Source organism: Polyodon spathula, chromosome 28, assembly GCF_017654505.1.
Source record: "Polyodon spathula isolate WHYD16114869_AA chromosome 28, ASM1765450v1, whole genome shotgun sequence".
NCBI lineage: Eukaryota > Metazoa > Chordata > Actinopteri > Acipenseriformes > Polyodontidae > Polyodon > Polyodon spathula.
Genome location: NC_054561.1, coordinates 5619432 through 5637880, shown reverse-complemented (window position 1 = coordinate 5637880; position 18449 = coordinate 5619432). Strand labels below are relative to the sequence as shown.

At 37.7% G+C, this 18449-nt stretch overlaps 1 protein-coding gene across 1 annotated transcript in view; it reads right to left on the bottom strand.

The window, feature by feature from the left end:
- LOC121301763 (formin-like protein 1) overlaps nucleotides 1-18449 on the bottom strand; it is a 57672-nt gene that overhangs the window by 23498 nt on the left and 15725 nt on the right. Inside the window, exons 2-9 of the mRNA XM_041231361.1 lie at nucleotides 14594-14677; nucleotides 8832-8915; nucleotides 7720-7793; nucleotides 6467-6550; nucleotides 4264-4407; nucleotides 3253-3361; nucleotides 2873-2949; nucleotides 2554-2647 (exon numbers count right to left, since the gene is read on the bottom strand). Coding sequence (XP_041087295.1) covers nucleotides 2554-2647; nucleotides 2873-2949; nucleotides 3253-3361; nucleotides 4264-4407; nucleotides 6467-6550; nucleotides 7720-7793; nucleotides 8832-8915; nucleotides 14594-14677 — 750 coding nt within the window. The remainder of the gene's footprint in view (nucleotides 1-2553; nucleotides 2648-2872; nucleotides 2950-3252; nucleotides 3362-4263; nucleotides 4408-6466; nucleotides 6551-7719; nucleotides 7794-8831; nucleotides 8916-14593; nucleotides 14678-18449) is intronic.

Below are 18449 nucleotides of genomic sequence, written 5' to 3'. Positions count from 1 at the left end.
CCACGTGGGAGAGCCTTCACAGACAGGCACTATTGATTAATTAGAAAATAGATCAGAGCTTTCCCTTAACCTGATTGGTCAATATGGGGTCCCTAATCTCTTGTAAAGGACATTGAATGTTATCATTCAAACTCTGTTTCAATCAATCCACCAGAAATTGCATAAATACAGTGTTAATTTATGTATTTTACCCTTTATTTCTGCTTGATGAAAGAAAATATGCATACACACCCTTTGAATGCTGTCTGTTAAATGTAGACTAAGCCTGCTTCCTGCTGTCCTATGCTTTCAATCAATCTGTCTATTTCACTTTACTATATCAAATAAAGTAAAAAAAAAAAATGGCTAACAGTGTTTGCTGTCAACTATCGAATATTGAGATAAATGTTGGTATTCATTAGCAACAAAAACTAGGGCTGCATAAAATCACGACTAGAGAGTAAAATTCACCTTCAGTGACGGGGTCGCCCCAGTCTTTAATCATCAATTTAGCAAGTGCAAAACTTTGAATATTCAAAAGCACTGCATCACCGAGGTGACTTGATCTTTTTTGCAATTTAAACTTGAATGTCTCCAGGAGGTCTGAAAAGCCCAAGGTAAAACTTGAGGAGTACATTATTATATACTATAATTAGCACTTTATCCACAAAGCTAATACTCCCTGTAATTTGATGAATGTGTGTTTAATGTGAAACTAAATCCAAAGGACTGAGACATTCTGACAGTCTGCCCCCACCCTGCCTGCCCAATAAAAAAAATCAGAGCTGTCCAATAGCCCCCTTCCCTTCCTGCACCCTTATTGGTAGCTCACCTCCTCACACTAAATAATGCAGATGTGTCACCTGCCAGCTGTAGCCCAGCACAATACCCCAGAGCGCCCGTCTTCACTTACTAAAACCTGAGCCCTGCACTGGCATCTGCCCACACCTCATCTGCAGGCTATCCACCACGCACTGGGATTCAGACAATCCCCTCTCTTATGGAATGTGACTGTCTTCAAGAACAATCACCTAAAAATGTATAAACCATCTCAAAATGACTCAAACATTCCCAAATTAACCGTTTCTTCCAGGAGCTTCAAACTTCCAAGAAGGAGCTATGGGGACTGTCTATTCTTACATGCATAGCATCATATCTTGGCATTTCCTTATTCTTTTTGTACTGCTGACATGGTGGTACATCGTCTACTCTTCCTAGACCCTAAGATAGAAATGATCTTATTATGTATCACACAAGCAGCCCATCAGGACCATCGCATGTACCGCAATGCCAATTGTGTCCTGACCCGCATATTGCGCCACGTATCATATTACACATCATACCCCTACCTACTAAGAAAGAATATTTGGGTAGTTTAATCTGTTTGAATGTGCTGCATTATATTCCTGTTTAGGATCGTAATTAAAATGAATAGCTTTGCTACAATGCGCAGAAGCATTCAAAGATGTCTGCTGTGCAACACTGGGAATCTAATACAATCTGAAAGCTGGCTGTGTGCCATAAGTGTAATTGGATTGAAAAAGAATCAATTCATTTGTACCACTTCACTCAATAACAGCTTGTGTGAGGTTACATACAGTTTATATCTAGGATTACAACCGCCAGCTTTCAAGCTATCTTTCCAGTAAGGGTGGAAAATTGTAAACTATAAGGAAACAAAATAATTCAAGTAAATCTAATATGTATTGTAATCATTCTCGTCTTTTCTTATTTTGATAAAGGCGAATTTGATATGTTTCTCTGCTATTAATGAAAAACAATTATCGATCGCTCCCTTCAGACAGTTCAATGCTATACTATATTATACCTCAAGAGATCATATTGCCTGTAATTTGCTCATAAAGGAAAATATAGGCCAAGTATCCTTTGCTTGCTTCACTTTGAGAGAGTACACAAGCCCAGGACGGAATAGCAGAATTTAGTTCCGCTACAGAATGTAATTCGGTCATAGAAATAAAAATAGATCCATTCATGAAAGCGCATGTGCATGAGAGGGGAAGTGGCTAGTGAAGCTCCACACCTGTTCACTTCTACAGGGAGAGGGACAAGAAGTTGGTTGTGTGTTATCGGAGCAGTCCTGGTGCTGCCACTGTGTATGCCTGAGGAACAGCTGAGGGAGGTCAGCTCACCCCACTGGGAGAACCACCACACTTGTGAGGAATGGCTAGAATCTTAACCACCTCATTCTTTGCATGCATTAGTCCACACATTCGTCTTAGCACCAAGACTGGCCTAGTACCTAGATCTTAGGACTGCGAGGCGTGTCTTAGATCTAAGGATCTGGGCAGGGAATGTAGCTTGTGAAAGCTTAAAAGCTGTGCGGTCCAGGTACTAAGTTTGCATTTCAAAAGCACGTACTCCAAAAGATTAATTTGGTCTGCTATTCAACCTTATTTTGAAATGGTCATAATGTTCTGGAGCAAATGCTGTGTCGCTGATATTGGGGATCTCATGCTGATATATATAAAATAAATGCTGTATTTAAAAAATGTAACTTGATATTGTCTGTACTTTTTTTTTTATGAATACAGATGATTGAAAATTGTCACTCACCTCCTTGAAATTATCGAAGGCGGACAGAATAATGTCATGTCCACCTCGTACCAGACACACCGCCGCAAGGAGCTCCAGCACCAGCGCTTTCGTCCTGGAAAACAAAGACAAACCATCTGCAGACTAGAAGACAATATTTAATGCTCTTTCCTTCCTTGTATGACGTTTCTCTCCCCTTATGCACCCACTCTAAACTGGCACTCAGTCAAAGCTGACCTGTTGCAAGTTCCTGGAATGAGACCTCTGTTCTAAGCACCCAAACTTGGACTTTCTTGTCACATCAGACTGAAACTCGCATTGTTTGAATGTGCTCACTGACCTGGCGTTCTTGTTGTTGAGGCTCAGCGTAATCTCGTTCACGCAGCGGGGGTGGGTCATCACCAGGGTGAATCCTGACTGGGGAGGGGGGAGAACACATTCTTACTGCTTACAAGTTGCAACCCAAATCCATCAGCTATCCCAAATTTCCCATCGACGCCAGACAGCACCTCTTACATTTAAACAACTGGCAATCATATTAATGATTCCAGAATAATATTATACTAAATTAAGTTTAGTATCATGGATTTAACAGGGTGTGTATTTTTCATATGTACAGCACTAGTTAATGCTGTTTACAGCATGTGTAGATATTCTAAGATATGTAGGCTATTCTAACTAGAAACCAAGGCTGCTGCCCCTCCATTAGTTGTGGTATACCTGGTAGTTCATGATGGCGCGTAGGCACATGATGCAAACATGGACGTCGTCCTTTTGGCTGACAATTCGAGAGTTGCGCAGGGCCTTCCTGCTGTGCATTGAGTTAATCCTGAGGGGAGGAAGAGAAGGAGACTCGTCAAAACAGAACTATATTAAACACACCTGAGCTGTATTCCACTGAGCTCTGCTGGCACCTGGGCGGGGATTCAATTGGAATTTTTGTATACTCTTTGTCTTTTCAAGAAAGTATTTTGAGGATAATTTGAATAGCATTTAAAATAACAGACACACATTTGTAATTGACTTCCTATTCCATTTTTCATTGAAGGGGATTTGCAGGATGACTTGCTAAAATCCAAAACACCAGACAGAACGACAGTTCTGAAACCCTTTAATCCAAACTAATGCCGTTGACTCCTGTTAACCTGTGTTTCAATAATTTGTATTCTGATAATCTGTGCGATTTAATACAGTACATTATCAAAATGTATTAGTGCAGAAATCACATGCTCTATGCAGAAGCGGGTATTCACGTTCTTTATTCATGCAGGAATCAGCGTATCAGTGTGGATGTGGATGGTCATCATTTAATTTAATTCAATTCAATTGTGTGCAAACCAACGGGCAGTACTGGATTGTAGTTACTGAAACCAATGACAAGCGATCAGAAAGCAGACTTAAAACTATCTTAGCCTGGCAGTCTGAATATGAAGAGCAGTTACGACAATTAAAGACTCAGAGCAAGATCAGTGCCTTTTTAAACCAGCTTTTTCTGTCTCCAAGCAATGCAGTATATATTTTGACCATTATTGGGACTTTATATTTTATTTGTATTATTGCATTTTTTTTGAGTTTTCAATTAATAGCGCCTGGATTTCCCAAGCAGTAAACTCAATTGCGGTTATTCCGTGTTTTATACTAATTTGATCCCAGTCTGTATGGATTAACAGGGCTCTACTGTATTAAATAGTGATATTGCAACGAGTACCGAACCCTCATGCCCTGACTCACCTGATGGTGAGTTGCCGGGGAGATTTGGACGAGGTGTGGGTGGGGGAATTGCCGGCACTCTTGCTCAGGTCTTCAACTGATCTGTCCAGGGGCTTTCCCTTTTCAGGAATCGGGCCACCGTTATCCACACTCTCAATGTCAAATCTGCAGAGACGCATATGAGGCAAGGAAATAAACAAAAACAGAGTATACAGAACACAAGAGGATCTATGCCTCCTATTCTATACAAACGGTTGCAATTTCTTTTTAAAGTGATTGTAGCTTAAAAAACGATTTAGTAAATATTATCTGGTTAGCACTTCCGTTTGCTAAACAGTTCTCAAATGTGTAGTTTTGAATGTTATGCAAACACATATTTCAATTTGAAAACATGATGTCTGGTGCTACACTAGTTCTGTTTTCATGAGGGAGTCTGTTGCGCTTACACTTCCTCAGTTAATAGGGGAAGCAGCTGAAGCGCATGACTGGAAAGATTTAGGGAATTATTTTGTGTTCGACAATCACTTAAACTGGGAGATGTGTCCCATCTTAAACTTTGGGAGTCAACCTAGAGATCTGCAGTCAGCTGGCAAGGCTGACAAGGTTACAATGAGTGCTACCAATGAATGTGAAGGTCTGCGCACATGGAAGGTGTATTGCCTGTAGTAATTCGTTACTGGCTAGCATTTTGATGTGGAGACTCCATTAATATATTTTAACTGTAAAGGTGCCAGCAAGCTATTGAGCAAAGTGAAACAAAAAAGATGAAGTAGGTGCAGAACTAAAGGCTGTCATGCAGCCAATTAAATGAAAGAAAATGCAATAGAAAGTCATTCAGTGAACCACTGATATATAGTGCCGTTGAAGCTAGCTCTGCATGGAAGGGTCGTGCCAAAACTGTTCAAGGAATGAATATTTAAAATATTGCCTCTATGTTCATTGATCATTGTCTGCTTTGCATTCTTTCACTCAAATTACTACCAAGCACTTTAAAAGACCATAAATGTGTTTTTCAATGAATCAATTTATTTAACTTTGTTCTTATCTTATTATCAGCACTTGGTAATATACAATTTTGTGTTAGTTATACATCACACACTTGTCAAGTCTCATGATTTCAGTGTGAAAGACACACAAATGTACACGTTACCCTGCCTTTCAAGCACAGGCTTTCTTACTGAATCTTACACATAGAAATGTGGTCTTTAAAACAGTAAAATGTGGTCTTAGACACACAGTGGCAATGTGTTATCTGGCACTAAAGCACACATGAAAATATCAAAATAAAAGCAGTTGTATACAATCAATTACTAAAGCAGTTTAACAGTGCAATCTTTACTGTGCATAGTTTAAATGTGCAGAGTGTGCCAGTGTCCCTGCTGTGACAGGCACGGCATTGACTATCACCGATCTCTCTTATCAATAACTCCTGTGCAGCACTGCAGTGTAATGTTGTTTACAAAAAGCCTCCGTCACAACAAATGACAGCTGCCATGATTTTCAGCAGATATTGCATTCTATCGGGGCCACAGAATGCAGACTCTGAAACATGATTCTTGAACTGATCAGCACTGCTTTTAAGACAGTGCTGACTCCCTTAAAAAGTTTACCACTGGTTGTACTATGCATTTTCTATAGTTTACCATGATTTTCAATGTCGTTTAATATGCTTTACCATACTTCTCTGAGTTTTACAGGTACATAAAAGACAGTAAGCTATAAAACTAGACACATGAAGGATAATTGACTATTATTTCCTTTTATAATATTATCATTTAAAACTTTGAAACTCAAGTCAATTTGTTTCAGTAATGCTTTTGTTCCTTACAGTTTAAAAAAGTGGTTAGCAGTGAGAGAACATACAGTTAGACACAGGCACTAACCACAGAATACTTGTCACTTGTGCTGCATGTATGGCTTACAAAATATTCTGAATATAATCACATACCTAGAAGGATTATGAATTCTGTTTTTGTGTACTGGAAACCCAATAGAATATGATGCATAGGAACATCAAGACCGCTAGCATACAGTCATCAATATTGTCCTGTGATTTCTGCAGACCGGTAAATGCATAAGACTACATTTTACTTTTTACATGCTAATGTTATTCATTATTTAATTAATACGGTTCATGAGGCTAAAATGATCCCATTGACCCAGCACCTTGTTCTGCCTGCCCATTGCTTCTTGAGGATGAACATAATAGCTGCAGTATACTCACGTGACAGAGCACTGAGCGAAGGACAGGTAGTCCACCAGCACATCGAGGCCTCTGTTCTCTTCATTGAGGAACTCCTGAGCCCACCTGGGGAAAGAGGGAGGGACAGCTGTTAGGGATCAGCCACTGCAGGAGGCCAAAACAAGAGGCATTGGAAAAGGGGGCTGTAAGGGATCAGCCAGTGCAGGATGCCAAAGCAAGGTGCATTGGAAAAGGGGGCTGTAAGGGATCAGCCAGTGCAGGAGGCCAAAGCAAGGGGCATTAGAAAAGGGGGCTGTAAGGGATCAGCCATTGCAGGAAGCCAAAGCAAGGGGCATTGGAAAAGGGGGCACTAGAAAGCATTATTTTGTCAGAACTGCTGTACATATTTTACACATGAGTGGATCTTAAAGTGTGATATTATGAAAAAGCATTGTAGAGTTTAGGGAAACAGTCCGACAGGCCAATTCACAAAAATTTGCTCAACAAAGTGTTGTTGTTGATACAGTTGATAATTCTTTTTTTATGTTTTGATCATTTTCTTTATCCTGGGTTTTAATCTTACTAATGCAGTGTACAGTAAACGTGGTGGAATAACAATAGACAAGCACATTTCCTGGTCATACAAAGACCACAGATTTGAAGCAAAATGTTGACATGTGTAAGTTTTGTTTATATGACACTAGTCTGCCTCTTTGTTGAGGGTCCGGCTGGGTTAATGAACCAGTTGGGAGCAAAAAGGGGTTTTCAGCATATTAGGGGAGAGAATTGATAAGGTAGTACAGGACTATTTAAATTACAGCTATGGACAAAAGTTTTGCACCACCTGGAATTTTAGGACTGAGATATAATTAGGAAAACAAAACAAAACAAAAAAAAAACAGATATGAATATAATTTAGATATTTTACTTATAATCACGTAATAAAAGAAATTACCAAATTATATCACAAAAGTGATAGCTGGAAGCCATAACAGTAGTACGGTATTTCATGTTAGATTTTGAAAAACTACAACACGGTATGTAATTCAATATGTTAACGTAACATCATTCAGCAGGTTTCATTCAACTTCATGAAGCTAAATCAGTTAATTCTATACAGTGATACAAAACGTCTGGCCAGAGCTGTAAGTCTGAGTGGGACAGGAACTACTTACAAGCCCTAAAATCAAATTACTTGATTGGGTTGTTTTTTTTCTAAGGAAAACTAATCCTGCTAGGCAATCTGGAGTAAAGAGCTTTGGGAATCTCTGTCCAGTTCAGTGTCCACTACTCACCCAATATGGTTAGTTCGAAGGGAGATTTCCAGCTCTCGAAGAACCTGTGTTGATTCCTGCACCAGTCTCTTAAACTGAAACAGAGGAAAGGGTTTGTTCTGTGTTTGTTCTTTTGGTAATGTAGCTACCATGAAAAGGTGAGGGACAGTAGCACTGTTTGCAGTCAGGCGCTGGCAGGCACACTGACAGCTTTCCTTTACTTCTGCAGTACCTCGGAAGTGACATGCAGCATTTAATCAATCTATACCCTGCTATGTCACTGCTTGGGGAATAGCTACAGATTAGCCACCTAGCTGTGGTTATCAAGGCATTACCACTAAAACTAAAAGGATGGTATGAACACCCTTATGAAAAGTTACTATATGCAATTTCTACCTCTCTATTAATATAGGAAAACAAACATAACACACCTGCTTAAAATACCATAAACTTGGGGCATTTTTTCCGATCATGTGTTGCCATTTATGTTCACATTCTTACAGCCACCTCTTTAAGCCGTCTAAGATTACCATTAGGATTACAGTTTAGTCACAACATTTAGCCATTATGTCTGGAATTCCCTTCCTAGTGTAATATTCACAGTGCACTAGGGACAGTAGGGTATTTTGCTTATTTACTACAGTAGAGTTGCTTTTGGTTTATAAAGCAGGAATTATTGTACTGTGCATAATGCATGCATACCATGCATTATAATATATATAATATTATCTACCACTATATATATATATATATATATATATATATATATATATATAGAGAGAGAGAGAGAGAGAGAGAGAGAGAGAGAGAGAGAGAGAGAGAGAGAGAGAGAGAGAGAGAGAGAGAGAGAGAGAGAGAGAGAGAATATTGTATAGGGGCTGCATGATACAAGCTGATATCCACTCCACAATAGGGTGTGGCTACCCAAGATCTTAAATGGCTGAAAATCAGCCTATATCTTACACAGCACCCTCTAATGTATTTTTTATAATATATTGTTAAGCAAGAACAATTACACAGTATAGCCAATTTTAATGACACTATCTGATACAAAGACATTTCAGACAGCAGCACCACATCAGGTTCTGCTATGTTTTATAAGTGAGATCAGTACAGTACAGATTACAACCCACCTTGCGGCCAAGCACCCCCTGGTCCAGGTAACTCTTCAGTTTGTAGATGTAGGCAGAAGGGGGGTTCTTCACCTGAAAGCGCTCCTGAGAACAAGAGGACACAGTCAGTGTGAGAGACCTGCTCTCCTCCACACGCCCTGAGAAGGAGTCAACTCCCCTCCCCAAGAGAGCCTGCTATGGAGATCAGTGGCATCAGAGGTACCAGATCTTAAAATTAAGGGGACAGCATTTTAATTTCTAGACCTAATGTACTGACATTGATTTACAATAGCTTCCATCTATGCGCTTCAAGTTTTCATCTGTTTGTGGGTTTCATGTCTTATTGCTATGATAGCTGCCTCTGACCTTTGCCCAGCCATGTTTTAACATAATCTTCAGGCCTGAACAATACCAGTGGTGGGCCACCTAAGTTCATGAACAGGAGTGACGACCCTGTTGTTGTTCAGAGTGCTCGTTTTTTGGTGTTTTGTCATTTAAGGTGTAAAAAAAAAAAAACGTGAATTTTTCTTACACCTGCAGTAGATGTCGCACCCTAAAATATACCGTTACAGTACATTTTTTGTCATTCAATTCATGGAACAGCAACAAAAAAAATTAAAAAACCTTTTCTTTATTTGTAATAAGCGTCATCATTTTCAAACTGCAATTCTCGCCTGTCAGACACAAAGGTACCACTTCTATAATGGATCAGAGTGCACTATCTGAAATGTTGCTTGATTTGATAAACCTATACCTGCTGGGATAAAGGACAGCTTGATCATTTTTGTAAGTTTTATTCTGGCTTAACCTTCCTGTTATATTCAGAATTTAGATACATCTGTTATGTTTTGGGTCATATTGACCCGATGCAATTTCAAACTAATTTAAACAACCTTAAATTGATTAACTGTTTTTATTTGCAAAGGTTTTACTCTTGTATGCTCTTTTAGTCCAGGAGCTGAGATCAAACTTCTTTGACTGCCAGCCTGGGAGCTCCTCATTTTGGAGTGTCTTTACCAGTGAGATGCTGTTGCAATACTGTAGAATACTGTATCTAAAATTGTAGATATATATTGTTTGTTTTTTTGTTTATAAATATCTCCAGAATGGTGCAGCCATTTCCAGAGATAATAATACAAATATAATAATAATCAAATAACAAATTAAAGAAGTTTGTTTTATTCCTGCACACAAATATACATAGATAAATGCCACCGGTCACAATGACCCGAAACATCTTATTTGTACATATGACTTGTTCTAAAAAAAATAAACATCTCAAAGGTTCTGTTTTCTGTGTATAAGTTCATGACCACAACTTAGAAAAAGTTATAAAATATTATACAGAAAATTAAAAGAAAAATAGCATTTAAGCTAATTGGAAACTAGTCTCGGGTCAAATAGACCTGAAACCTAATAGGAGGGCTAACTGTGGATAGGTGTCTTGATGAACTCAAGGGCAATTCCCCAGTAACGTAAGATGCCCTAAAACATCCAGCTTATCCAGACAAGGTAGAGGATGATCAGATTAACCCAAAAAAAGATGGTGTCGGTCAACTAAACATCTTATTATCGTTGAGTATAGCAAATCTACTGAAAGATAATAAGACGGGTAAATTCTGCAGGTAATTGTGAAAATAAAAGACACAAGCATATGACATTTCTCTAAAAACTAATTAAAAAGGAAATTAAGAACTGTCTCTAACAGCGTAGCTTTCAATACGTCAAAATGGCCTTAATAAAAACACAGGCTTCAGGTTACCTAGCAACAAACACCTGATCCTGAAAGCTGCTCAAAATTCATATAGGTCTCTGAAGAAAAAGATCTAACAATAGCAAAGGAAATCCAGGTGGGGTTGAGGTATTTTTAATCTCTCCTCTCTGACAGATACATCAATTTTAGACTTTTTTGTGAATGTTTTAGTCTTTGCAGAGGTACAGTCTCGGCCTTTTAGACTATTAACATTATGATGATGTGGCTAATGCTGCTAAGTTGGGGGCCGTGGGTCAGTATATGAAAGGTATTAGTCTCAGTAGTAAACTCTTGAGTCTGTATTTGGGAGTGTTCAAGTTTTACAACACTAAGTGTGGGGAAATTTTAGAACCCCCACCCCTCCCTCTGGCTCATTGTCAACCATAATCAAGTGCTTAAACCTGACTCCATTGTTTTCTGTCAGTGACAACCTCCTGTAAAGAAGTAATACTTGAACGCCTTCTTTTTTCAGAGAGGATTTTCCTCTTGTCTGTGACACATCATTTACATAGCTGCCTTCGGAACAGTAATACCTACACATTAGTGACACATACATGGCATCTAGAGATGAGAGCAAACTATTAAAATGTTGTGTTCCTATGCAGTCATAATTAATATGGAGTGGGCTGCATAGACAAGCATTTTGCAGGTACAAAATGAACACTGAGGCCACTCAGACTTTGATGGAACCCATACATTAGTTATTTATGTCAATATATTAAGATGTACCATTTTTTTAAATTTTCACACTAATTTGGATTATATTAATGGAGTATTTAAATAAAAAGCTTTACAATAATATAGTTTTGCTGTTAGTCATTCAGGAAAGAAAATGTTCATATTTATGCAATGCCTGTATCTGCCAGAGTCCTTTATTGAAATCCACAAGATATAAATACATAAATGTAAACTACATCTCGTTATAAAACAATATGGACCAGGGCTTCTGGTTTTCTAAATGTTTCCTATTTAAAATGACAGTCATATAAAAAGATACAATATTGCAGCTTATGCACACATTATCTCCTTCAGAAAAATAATACATTCTTTTTTTTTGGAGCATGATTAAAACCAGTTTGCTGTTCATTTGATTTTTTGTACCATGCTGTGAATTATATTTATATATTCATGTTTTAACATATTGTGGTCCAGTCAGATGACACCAGACTGACAGCTGCTCAATCTGCTACGCTTCAGTGCAGAATGTATATTTTTAGTTTTTCTCTGCTGTACAAAATGTGTATTTAAATATGGTAAGCAGCTTTACATAAAATTAAGAAGCATTCTTAGAAATTGTGTTATTTGTAGAATTTCAAAAGTAATAATTCCCTTATAAAAAGTTTACCATAGTAAAAGCATATCAAAGTGTAATAAAGCACAACAAAAACACAGCAAGGCATTGATAAGCACTGTAAAGCCCAGAGAGGTTAAAAACCATGGAAAACCATGGAAAATCATGGAAAACCATGGAAAATCATGGAAAACCATGGTACACAATGATAAATTCATGGGAATAGCATGGGAAAACTGTCATATTACTGTGCAGATTTACTGTGGTAAATATGAATATGGGTTAATACTGATCTCCTGTGTCATTCTACTGGAAAATTAAACAAAAAGCGTGCATGGGAAATGTATTGCGTTATGTTAGTTACGATGACTTTCACTTCTTTCCAATGGCTTACTTTATTTTTACTATAGGGTCCTGGGGCAGGGCTGAAGCCCTGTACATGTAAAAATATAGGGTCTGGATGGAGTTTTAATGGGTTCAGTTAAACAACAGAACAAGCTTGGAACAAAAACCAGGAGTGGAACGGCCCATTTTGGCCACCCCTAGTGTCAGTGTGTTGTAAATAAAGTTAGTCACATTCGAATATAAGTTTGGTACATTTGGTGTTAAATTCCCATCCTTGCAGAATCCATGTGAAGATTGTGGTCGCACTCACATGGGATAAATGATTGGAGCCAGTGGCTTTGTCCTGGGCTCTTGTTCACGATACATGCTGGAACAACAGGTTGTGCTCTGCATGGTTCAGCCCTGTGATTGTTTCAGCTCCAGTACTTTATTTTGCATGATTTTTTAACTAAAAAAGCTGCAATCTCCTGTCTCCTGGGTACGCTGAGAGCCAGCCTTGTCTGTCAAGCTACCCAACCACAAGGCAAAAGAATGAAACAGTATAATAACTGTATGTACTGCAAGATCATTATAAGTATTTAACTGCTTTAACCCAGTATAACAATGTAATGTCATATTAAGAGTATTTCTTATGGTTGAACATAAGTTGTAAATGTCTTTATTTTATGTTATTTATTTCTATTTGTTTATTTGCTTCTTGCCTATGCGACTAATTTGCCACTCACACCTCTGCAAGCGCAATTCTCATTCATGGATAATTAGCAAACGCGCACTCCTCTAAATGTGGCCATTAAGAGACCATTCTAGCTTTCAGGGGTGGAGTCCACACTCTCGTATATGTAGTGAATCTCAAACCGTTTTAAATCAAACTGTTGTCATTGAATTAAAGTATTTTATACATTACTGTTAATTAACCCAACAAAAAATAAAGATGTCTTACGTCTATAGTGCCATTAATGCGGTAGATTATGATATTAACAGGAAAGCATTACATTCTAATTTTTAATAAGAACACTTTGTTTTGTAAACTACAGAAATAACCAGTGGAAACTTCCCCAGTGTCATCATCTGTTTCTATCACAGACAAGAATCAGGAGGAAGTGACAGAGTTGTGTTATTTCAAGGTGATATCCGTTACCATGGTACAAACCAGTTTGTTTACAGGTGATATCTGTTACCATGGTAAAAAACAAAAACAAAAAAAAAACTGTTTGCTTAGAAGTCATACTTAAATCTAAAAGCTATTCTCAAGAACAACTTGCTCTGGGTTTGAATATCTCAATTATTCAAGCCAGTGTGGTCTTGGAAGATGTTGTGCATCATTCTCTGTTGCATTTACATCCAAGTGACTTTTTAAAACTCAGAGATATTAAGTGTCTCTGAGGCCTCTATAGAGCGCACAGAGTGTCTAAACTACAGTGCAAAAGAGATGGTTTCTTGTGCGTCATTTGTGGTTTTAGATTTTAACCTCATCTTATCTAACTGACAGGGGACAGAACTGAATCCATAACGGCAGTGTAACACCCAGCACTACCTGTCGCTCTCACACATCTCTGCTTGAACAGAGTGTAAGGTTAATGATACACACTTCAGAGAGAAGACAGAGAGAAACATTATTTAAAAAAAAACTAAACAAAAGATATACAAAGTGATTTAAACAAGAAGTATATATTACTTAAATTGTCGTATTTTATTCCCATGCCTAGTTTTAAGGCTTCTACCATCAAAATATGACTACATTCCAGTTTTTTCTTTACATTACATTGATTCAATGAATGTCTTACAATCCAATACATTTAGAAATCAAGTGAATAACATCCAGAATAGCTCCTGTTGACACACTTTAGAGGGCGAACAGGTGGGAAGTGAAGATAAATGTCAAGGGCCCTTCTTGGAAATGTCTACATGCTCAGAAAACTAATTACAACTCTTCCTGTCACAAACAACCCCTACATTTTTTTAAACCTAAATATTGTTAAACGTGGAATGGACAGTAGAGTTTAAGGACTGAGGCTGAAAGGGAATGTGTATATCCCGGTACACAGACACTCGTAGTCCTAGAACTCATATACTGCGTTATTGTTAATAATACTGTTAAGTGGTTGAGGTATGCAATTGATTGTGATGTCACCACTTTGAATGGACCTTGCAGTTGTATGGAATTCCGAGTGGTGACTCAGGTATTGACTTTTCAAAGCATGTGACGTCAACTGTACCGATATTAAGAATACAATGTAAAATGCTATGGCTGATGTCATGAATTGGGTTTCTCTGTGATGTAGAATACAGCTGATGAGCTGATGAAACATTCACTCCGATTGGCTGAAAGATCCTCCTATAATAACTGTTCTTGTTTTAAGGCGCATCCTGTGTACACACATCGACAAATCTTACCTGATCACAAACCAGCTCCCATTTCTTCTCATTGTCATACTGGCTGAGGAGTTTCATCTTGTCTGGAGGCAAATTCATTGAATTCTGGAAAAATAAAACAGAAAAATATGGACATTATTAAAAAGAAACCCATTTTCTCTCTCCAATAGGAGAACTATAAGATTTCTGATGTCAAGGTAATTTCCCCCCAAAAATACTGTAGTTAAATGCAATCCAGTGACACTCATCTCCTTCCTCCACTACCTACTTGACATATGGGAAGACTACACAAACCAAACTGGTTGCTTTTTATTATTTTTTTTTATTTTAATTTATTTTTCAGTATGAAAATGGACCTATTGTATTAGTTATTTTAGGGTTATATTTGTAAAACTAGTATTGTACATATTAATATCTTGATAAATTAATAAATTGCTGCTTAATGACTCTGTTTATGATTCTCAATACTATTTATTGAATAACTGTGCTCTAAATTAATTATATTAACCAATAATTGGTAATAATTGATCCAATTAAGTAATTTAGGGCAAAGTTGGAAAAAAAGCCAGGAGGGACACTGGCCCTCCAGGACTGGAAGAACCCACCCCTGCGTTAAACCATATTAGTTGCCTTTAAACCGGTTTAAAAGTTCTGTATGGTTAGCGCTCACACTACACAACATTTAATACCATACTCAAGAACCGGAGAACCTGGTTCTAATTAAATCTCATCAGGTAGTGTGGTTTGTCAGAAGTGTGGACGCTGTAATACAGAAATACATTTTTTGTACAAAATACTTTATGATATGTTTGGTGAAATACTGAAGGACTTGCTATTGGTGTACACTCTTCAAAGGGTATTCATTTTTATGATTAAAAATCTCTGTTAAACTAGTGGGGCAAATAACAAAAGCACAACTTTAAATTAGGTGACTGCAAAAATGCGAGTTAAAAGTAGGATCGTTAATTTGTCAGCTCTGTTTCAAATAAAATTTAAGGGGACCAGAATTAGACGCAGGCAAGATATGAAGGTAAAAACAAAGATTGTTTTGTAATTAACAGCTTTTTTTTTCTGGGTTTAGTTATGAAACAGAATCAGCTCAGTTTGTTTAAAGGGAAGTCATCTAATTAAAAATAAAACCCGAAAATTACAAGCCCTACTACTTACCAGAAATAGCTATGGTTTCATTAATATAAATCACACAGGGTCGGTATCATCACCCGGGCAACCCGATCAAGTGCCAGGGGCCCCGATGCCAGTGGGAGGCTCACATACATACAGAAATGAAATTGCAAATATAAGTAAATGTACTATTTGTTTGCCAGCTATCCTACTCAAGCAGCCTTTGGGGCTAGAAGCATTTCGTTTTCATTAGAATAAACTGTATGCCTGCAGTGCAGTGAAACCTTTCGGTTCTCCCCTTTTCTCTTTTCTTTTCCTGCTAGAGTTCTGTTCCCTTAGTCCCACATCTTCTCACTCCCTATTGGCTTTGTCCTCCCCACTTCTTTCTTAAAGCCGAAAGCATGATCTCAACATACAATTATACAAATGTGACACATTTACATTCTAACAATCAAGACTTTCATTTGACAAGCATTTTGTCGAGCCTCATTATCATAACGTATTATATTATCAAATCGCCTAAACACCTATTACAATTATACGATTTAAAACCATCAAAAATGAAAGCTGCCAAATCTCTGGATCCTTCAAATAAAAAGAAACACAAAACTGGATGTGAAAAACGGAAAGAAAAGAAAAAAATCTAAAAAAAAAAACTGCAATAAGCACACTCAAATTTTATATGTAAATTTAAAAAAGATTTTTTTTGTAAATGGTCTGTTCTTTTTTCTGTTAATTGTGCAGTAAGTATGCTACTGTAAAAAAGAAAATACACTAAAATCATTTAGTTTTAATTTAAAATAATCTTTTACTACATTCACGTACAGTACAGTGATGTGTAAAATGCAGCAGCATGATTTATTTTGTGTTACCGGTAGGATAAAGTAAAAAGAAAGTGTGCTACAGGTATTCATTTGATTTTATTACTGTATGTATTAAAAAATTAATATTCTATTTGTCCAGTTTAGCGAGGGACTACTGATTATGAAAACCTTTTTTATTTTTCATTTGGGGGTGATGGTGAGGAGTCCACTGGAGGTCCACGGCCCACAAAAACCTAACGCTGGCCCTGGAACGACGTATGGAATGCTTCATTCAGTAAATATGAATCACAATTACAGTTTAAAGAAATCCAGTCTCATCCCTACTCCCCCCTGTTAGGTGGCCATTATCTCTTGGCCTGCAGAGGCTGTGGCCTCTGGTATCACTTCCTGTTGAACACAGTCCGTTATGACATAATTTCCTTTTTCTTCTTTGCAGATTGAGTAAAGGTGGATTTTAAGGGAAGTATACACTGAAATAAATGCCTTTGGTTTTCCAGTTACGTCATCTCAGTCCAGTCCGCACAAAAGCTAAATAAAGGTTGCCAGCTTTGTTTTTTTGATGCTCAATCTCAGTACCAAGCAGTCTCACTATATAGTCTATACGTCTCAGTATACAGTGCATATGTCTCAATATGTTCTGTGTGCATTTTAGTATACAGTGTATGTGAATATCAGTGGGTGAATTATGTCCCAAAATGCATCTCATATGAGCCGTGTGTGAAGTTTATGAACTGTAGTGTATACTGGCAGTGGTGCGTATCTGCATATAGCAATTGTAGCTCATGTGTTGCCACTGCTGCTACATTCTTAGCCCAGCATCGACTTTGACTGTAGTGAGAAGGGTAGGGGGAGATCTAGAATGGCCCCTATGTGATTGTTTAGCCTGTAAATTGAAAATCCAGTTCCTTTAACAGCTGTGAGAATAGGATTATTTAACCAATGGAGATGATTGAGGACTCCCTAGGTTTTGTTCTTTGTTAAATTGGAACTCCGATTTATTTTGATCTGAATACATTTTGTTGATCGAGTCCTCAACAGCACCTCCAATTCATCGGTGTAACTAAGTCTGTATTGTTTTATTCTGCTGAGGTGCCCTGCAGTGCTTTATAACCTGTGACTTGTGAACGACGGTGTCTGTAATTTGTGTAGCTGTTGTTAACTAATATGCCTCTGTTTTTACGAAGCCCTGCAAAATGATCAATTTGATATAAATCACTGGTTGTAAATGCAAAAAGCATGTTTGATCTTATAAATAAAAACGCTGAACTCCATTTTTGCTTGCCCTCTGCTTTTCTTGTGGTTCATGCATTACTCTTTCCCAATGAAAGAACATGTGCTGTTAAACTAGGGCAACATTGGGAACATTACATTTGAGTTGCTCTTTAAGTTTGCTCTGGAATACTGCAGGCGTGGTGGTGGCTTAGCCTGAGCGTAGTTGCCCCCACTGTAGCTCAGCTCCCCCCTATACTTGTTTGAATCCACTTGACACCCTACCCCCCCTACACTAATACACTCTGCTTTGTAATGCGATACAATAGTTACCGTCCTACTTCATTAACTTCTGTGGCCAACAATATTTAAATATAATTGACTATCATTTTGCCCTCCAAACCAATTCCCGTTCTGTTTAAATTTCCATACAGCCACTTAAAACACGCTGCAGTAGATAATTTGCCAGCGCAGTACTGCATGATGTCTTAATCACGTAGAATAAGCTACAGCTGAATAGACAGTATATTATAATGATGCAATTCCATGAGTGGGTTCTGGATGATAAAACAATATATTATCAATATATATTCAATCTATCAAATTGCTAATAATACAACGGTTGCTGTAGGTTCTTACTGGATCAGACACATTGCACACAGGACTGGTGTTATAGTTTCTATACGCTCTGTATCACTATTGTCTGCTTTGCCCTTGTGAAT